Source organism: Herpailurus yagouaroundi, unplaced genomic scaffold (genome assembly GCF_014898765.1).
Source record: "Herpailurus yagouaroundi ecotype Mexico unplaced genomic scaffold, PumYag 28, whole genome shotgun sequence".
Classification (NCBI taxonomy): domain Eukaryota; kingdom Metazoa; phylum Chordata; class Mammalia; order Carnivora; family Felidae; genus Herpailurus; species Herpailurus yagouaroundi.
This window is the reverse complement of record NW_024412376.1, coordinates 11,027,490-11,034,363: the sequence shown is the minus strand read 5'-3', so window position 1 is coordinate 11,034,363 and position 6,874 is coordinate 11,027,490. Positions and strand designations below refer to the sequence as shown.

Here is a 6,874-nt window from a genome sequence, read left to right as displayed (position 1 = left end):
AAAAAAAAAAAAAAAGTTACTGTAATCCCCAGATACAGATCTGCAGACACACCGGAACTCTGCGGATCTGACTCCTGGCCTTTATAGAGAGTGACACACTTTCATTGTCACCAACCCAGATTATCTTCGAGCATTTTTCCTCCTCAGTGTTCCAGATCTAATGCTGACCTTCGAGATAGATGGTGACTCTCTGAACATCTGTAATGCTGTGATTTCAGCGTCAGACTCTAGAGCAGTCACAGTTCTGGTTCCGGCATAGAGTACCAACAGGAGTTTTCTCTGGGTGCAGTTATCTAAGACATTTTTACTGTGCCCTGGGTGCATTGTGCTAATTGAAGAAAAGCACAGAGGAAACTACTGAATGAAACCAGAGATCAAACCAGACTTCAGACCATTGTTTCCTGCCTATATCTCCTGTTTCCTTACCCATCTTTCATAAGAGCTATTAAGAAGGTGAAAAACATATACACCTGTAAGCCTGAGCCCTCTCCTCTTCTCTAACAGCTCGGGTATCAAACAATGGGAAAGAGAAGCTGCAACAATTGATATGTTCAGGTTGAGACATTTTCAAGCGAATGTCCCAAACTTACACTATTAGTAAACGTTGGCACCCGGAGCAGTGTTCAGGGCATGCGGTAGCTCAAAGTGGAGTCTGGCACTCTTTTGTACTTGGCCTTCAGGACTCGTGTATAAGCCACACAATAAAATCAGCGCCTTTATACTACATACCATCATGTCGGGTTTTTAATCAATAACTTGGCAGGCTAACTAACTTGGTATCCAGCCTGTGGCTTCCTAATCACTTTTCCTATTTAGAAAAAAAAAAACAAAAAACATCTTGCGATAACCTTGAGGCTCAAAATAATGGAATGTAGACCAAAGAAGGGTTTGCATACTGGCAGTATCATGGGCAGAAGGTTTGAGGCAAGATCTGTTTGGATTCATATCTTGGTGTATTTGTTGAAGGAGCAATTACGTTTTCTTCCCGTCACACTTGTTACGTCCTATACGAGGTCAGTTGAGCCTTACTTCATACTTTGGAAACCTCTGGTCACTTGTCACTATGTTATTGACAACTTAGAGAATCCAGCTCTTTTGAACAACTCCTACTTTCAGATAGAGAATTCGTGAGTGAATTTAGTGATTTTACTTTTTACTTTCTGACCGCTGCAGTTACGTGTGAGGAAGCTTATTACTTAAGACTAATTGTGTACATTTTTTAAACGGAGTTATTTATTTTGAAGGCTTTCACAGTGTCCCTTTTCTCTTTCCTACAGGACGGCAATGATTCAGATGAATTCATGTAAATGGAGGAAAGGACCTTTTAAAGATGTGAATTTAGGGACAGTTGCAGACGTTTTGATTTCATCTGTGTTCTGAGTTATAAAAAAATGAGTAAAATTCTACCTTCATTCTACACAAATATTACCAGCTTCAGAGTTTAAAAAAAAAAAGTGTTTCCTTTTTTGCCAACAGAAAAGGATCAGATATTTATAATATATTTGGACTTGAAAATAGCATATAACTTTAGGAAAGTGAAAATATTTTTGCCGGAACATGTCTTAGTACCTCATGAAAGTTGGCTGCCCTTGTTCCTGGGATAGACTTTAGAATGAACCAGCTCTGAAGAGTATTTGTTACTGTGCTCTGTCCCTGAAAACAGATGTCTTGAAAGCTTTTCATGTTCTTAAAATAGCTTCTTCTGTTAAGAAGAATGTATTAGTGAGCAGTATATGCGAATGTTCCCCTCAGCCTTGATTTCCTGACTAGAAAAAAAAAGCTTATGGGTTTTGATGGTGGTGGTGATATTTTCAGAAGGTTGCTGGCTTCAGTATTCCCGTTCCATTGTGTCACCTGAGTCTCTTAGCGGAGTTGTCCTCAGCTCCCAGCTTGTCCTAACTTCTCCCTTCTGCATCCTTTCTCTGAGTGAGGGCCTCCCCCCCAGGTACCATCGTACTTAGAGAAGTAGTCAGTGTTCATCAAGGTTGGGCGTGTGGCAGTGTTTACCTGAACGCCACGTAACCCAAGCCACGTGCCTGATGACTTCCAGGCTCTGGAGCCATTTCTCAGCACTTGGGAGAAACCGGAAGGCATGCTCTGCGTCCTTTTGAAGATGTAGGTTACCTGATTTTTGTCTTGGGATGCAGCCTAAAACAAAAAGTCCGTGTTGCGGTTATGATTTTAGGAAAAAAAATTAAGCATTTCATGAGCCAGCCAAGTAATTTGTTTATTTACCTTGAAATAATATTTATTTTGATTTGTAACCCCAGAGTTCAGATTTCTCAATTGTAGACCCAGTAACTTAATATGTAACAAGACTGCTCATCTGAACCACCTGCTCTCCAGTGTGATTCCAAATAGAAGACCTATTTTTATTGCAGTCCCTGTAGGAAGAGACAAAACAAAACCATGAAAGGGGAAGAGAATAAAGTCTGCAGGTCAGGAGGCATGCAGATTCACATTTTAACCACACCCAGAGCTCTACACGCAACTTCTTTTATTCTTCACTGTATTCTAACCCAGCAAAAATTATCTCCTCCAACAAATACTCTACCTATAATAGCACTTTGGAACTATGGGTAAAACCAAAAGACTTCAGTGTTTCTATTTATCCCAAATTGGTGTGTGGAGTTGGAAACTGGAAAATTTCCCTGAGGCATAGCTCAGCCAGATTTTTGAGAGGGGGTATGGGAAATGACTCCAGAAATTAATGATCGTGTGTGTGTGTGTGTGTGTGTGTGTGTGTGTGTGTGTGTGTAATAATATTCACCCTGGGGTTCTGTGATTTTAAAAATGTAATAATAAAGAATCATTTTTTATTTGGAAGGACATTGATACATGAATTCTTAGAATCTGCTCATTATCCCCATCCCCAAGCTGGTTTGGGGGATGATCTGGCTCTAAAAAAAAAATACCCTCATCCATCTGAGACTCAACATGGCAGGTTCTAGAGGGGTATCTTCTTCCTCCCCCACTGTCACATGCATCTCGCACCCACACCAGATGCCCACTGGGCCAAAGTGCATGACCTTCCCCAAACCCTCTCTGGATTGAGTGTGAGCTGATAGCGGTACCTCTTCAGTGAGCTGGCCGCCCTGCCCGGTACGGAGGCACGTCTTTCATGCTGCGGCAAACACCGAAAACGGGGACATCTTGCCTCTAGCCCCACCTGCGTCACCTCACCCTGCCACCACTTCACCGAAGGACTCCTCTGTACCCCACGTCACAACAGGTGTAGGTGGGACTTTTGAAGCAGACCTCTATTTTGAGTGCAGTGTGAGAGATCCTGGGGTCCGAATTTCAAACATGTCCTAATTCTCCCCACACTGGTTTACAACGTCAAGGCCTCTCTGAATTCTCCAAGTTGGATTCCTAGCTCCCTGCCTGTGTGTGTTGGGCAGTCTTTTCCCCAGCACCCAGGATCCCAGGAAAAAACAACAACAACAAGGACGTTTTCTCTTGAGGACACTGGTTCAGTGACAACAGGTCAAAATTCTGGCACTGGAGCCATCTCATTTCTTGCTATTGGCAGGTTTCCTAAACTTCCTATAGGAAAATTCCCAATCGTTACTTTTATGAGCTGTGCCCTTGATCAAATCCGTGCCTCCTGAGGGCTTCTCTTATTAACTGTCTCATTTCCCCACTCACCTGCCTGTGGGTGAGGTTCACATTATTGAATTTACTTCACAAACTCTGCTCTTACTCTTACAGCTAAAGAATTTGTTTCTTATCCACCTTTGTTGACCTGGGCTCACGATCTTCTGGCAGGGGAGCTCTGTCACAGTTCCTGTGCAGGAACACGTATTTGGAAACTTCCCAAAGCACAGAAGGCTTTGACATGAGCAGAATAGGCAATAAGCGTTAGCTGAGCCCCATCGGTAGCTCATGTTTATTTTGTTGTACTGTTTATGACTCTGTCTCGAAGCACGGATTTGGGTGAGCCTTTTAACTGTTCAGTGCCAAGGTTTCCCCACTCAGGAAGGAAGGCGTCAGGAGTACGCAGAGGAGTGGAGAGAATTTAGCCCTAGCCTCCAGCTCGGAGCCAGTGCTCTCCCTCCACGTTTGCATCTGAGAGGGGAAACCCTTGTTCTCATAGAACAGGTTATGGGGAAAACTGCACAGGGTAGGGAAATAGAACACTTCTCCAGTTCTTCCTAAGCTGTGATGCCAAAGCCTGCTCTTTCTGTGTTTGGTTGGAAGTGTAGCCTGGTGAATAAAAAATCCCATACTCAACATGAGTACAGTAAAGTCGGTGGGCAACCTTCTGATGTTAAAGTAGACTATGAAACAGTCTGTAACTTAATAAAATCAGAAGTGTAAAATGAGAAACTTAAATTCCAAGCTGTCAGCCTTGACCCGTGTAACTCCAGCGAGTGTGACAGCTCAGAGATGAGGAAGCCACTGCCAGTGCCCAGGCAGACTCACATTCGAGTTTCACTCCGTGACAGCTCTCTGCTCGGCACACGTGGGCCCGGCACAGGGCAAGAGACTTTATGTGCGCTGTATCATTTCACGAACGAGAAGATGCCAGCTGCATAGTCATCATGTCCCAGATGAATGATATGTAAAATTCAATAAAAGCTTATAGTTTGAGTAGAACCAAGTGTGTAGGGGATTTTACTTTCAACTTGGCTCCTCCAAGCCTCAGGCTCACTGATGGGCTCTGCATGCTTATTTTAGGCCAGTAGGAACGGGGAGGTTCCTGGCTGCCTGAAATGATGCCCTTCAAACAGTTTTGTTTCTTAGTGGGAGGAAAAGAACAAACTAGGGTGAAGGGAAGATTGCCTAGGAATCCGGGAAGAGATTCCAGGACGAGAAGTCAAAAGCCTGGAGCTCAAGGGCCATGGTACTTGAGCTCTGGTATTTGAAGTTCACGACTTGATACCCCACCTGCCACAAATCCTAGGGGTCTGCTGAGATTTTGACCAGGACGAGGCTACAAATGTGAAGACTTGCTGGATGATACCCTTGAGGAGTGGAGTGGTCCAGACCAGCGTTGTTGACAGCTGCACCCCTTCTGTGGCAGTGCTTAGTCTGTAACAGTGCGTTTGCAGGCAGGTATGGGGGTAGAGGGAGCCACAGAAACATTCATGTTTCTCTCCCAGCTGCAAAAGCATATTGGAATTCTTAAATGATTATTAGAAGACATTTGAGTTCTGTTTCTCACTGGTCGGGGCAATACCCACATCCATTTGGTTTTCACCTCCTTCACTATGAGAATTCTGGAGTTTTAAGGTTTTTTTTTTTTACTTTTTTTTAATGTTTATTTTTGGGAGAGAGCATGAGTAGGGGAAGGGCAGAGAGAGAATTTAGAATCCGAACGAAGCAGGCTCCAGGCTCTGAGCACAGCCCAATGTAGGGCTTGAACTCCCAGAACCGCGAGATCATGACCTGAGCCAAAGTTGGTTGCTTAACCGACTGAGCCACCCAGGCGCCCCAAGAGGTTTAAGTTTTTGAGTAAATTAACCCATATGGGAAAGATAGGTTGAAACCAGAATTTTCATACAAAAACACGTAGAGATGAGTGCGTACCCCTGTTAGAGTCGAGGGTACACTGAAAACACAAATGCTTCTCTGACACTGTGTGTTAACCATGGTTGATCATTAGAATCTACTGCCCTCTGTTTTTCTGCCTCACATTGATTGCTCTACTGTGTCTTTCTGATTTCATGGTATCAATTACTTGAGGAACTTTCCACCTTCATGCCCATGACTCTAGTTCTGCCCCATGGCCAGGTGAAATAAGAAACCTCCCTGCTGTTGGCACATACTGATTGGCACTGACCTGGCATTTTCTGCTTTTGTTGATGGCCAAGGAATGGAGGCCAAGGGAAATGAAGGCTCACCCTTGAAATCTTATGTAGCTTTTACTCGTTCCCAAACCTGGTGCATGAGTGTCAATATTTAAGGCTGGGGGGGAAAAAACCAACTCTCCCAAGTCAGTATGCGTTTTCATTCCCATGTCAACCCCTCCTGTAACCACTGCAGTAAAAATACAAGACTAATGGCCTGACATTTCACATCCTGCCTAGATGAACCCTTCGCTGCCCGCACTCCTGCTGGTATTTTGGTTTCTGCCTCAGCAGTTTGCCCTGCATAGAGGAGGCTAACATTTGCTTAAGACTTCTGGGATATGCTTATGAGAATAGGATCTTTCAGGTTTTAAAGGCTGGTCTGTTATCCTTGAACCTTTTTAGCTTCTTGGCCAAATCCAGGGTCAACGGGTCAAAATTACAGACTGAAAAAGGTAAAGAGAAAAACAGTGTTAGAGGCAGTGCCCTTTATCCAGTTCAGCCTTGCCAGAATTCTCTTCCATTGTGAAGCCCTTGGCTTTGTTCTATCACTTCAAACACTGACTTTTTAATTTTATAGTTAATGTACTCCCTATCAGTGAGGCTTACATAACCTCTTTCAAAAGTAGAACTGTTTTAGGGGCGCCTGGGTGGCGCAGTCAGTTAAGCGTCCGACTTCAGCTCAGGTCACGATCTCGCGGTCCGTGAGTTCGAGCCCCGGGTCGGGCTCCGGGCTGATGGCTCGGAGCCTGGAGCCTGTTTCCGATTCTGTGTCTCCCTCTCTCTCTGCCCCTCCCCCGTTCATGCTCTGTCTCTCTCTGTCCCGAAAATAAATAAACGTTAAAAAAAAAAAAAAGTAGAACTGTTTTAAGAGTCTAACCCATTTTCCCTTTATTCCTAAAACCAGTTCAAAACTCCCCTTCTCGGGGCAGCCTTCCCTGCTTGGCCTCACCTGCAGGCGTTCACTGAGATTCGCCCCGGAGTGCCCAGTGGTACTCTGTTCCGGTCCCTGGAGCCACAACTTGGGGATGCCCTGACCCCATTTCCCTCGGCCCGGAAGGCAGCCTGGCCTAGAAGCTGGG

The 6,874-nt window shown here is 44.6% G+C and overlaps 1 protein-coding gene across 3 annotated transcripts in view; it reads left to right on the top strand.

Annotated features, from left to right (window-relative positions):
* CCDC25 (coiled-coil domain containing 25) overlaps positions 1 to 4,599 on the top strand; it is a 41,880-nt gene extending 37,281 nt beyond the window's left edge. For all 3 annotated transcript variants that reach the window (XM_040464497.1, XM_040464346.1, XM_040464419.1), the window contains one exon: positions 1,278 to 4,599. In XM_040464497.1, the coding sequence (XP_040320431.1) occupies positions 1,278 to 1,307 (30 nt within the window). In that variant the 3' untranslated portion in view covers positions 1,308 to 4,599. The remainder of the gene's footprint in view (positions 1 to 1,277) is intronic.
* Positions 4,600 to 6,874: the final 2,275 nt, after the last annotated feature.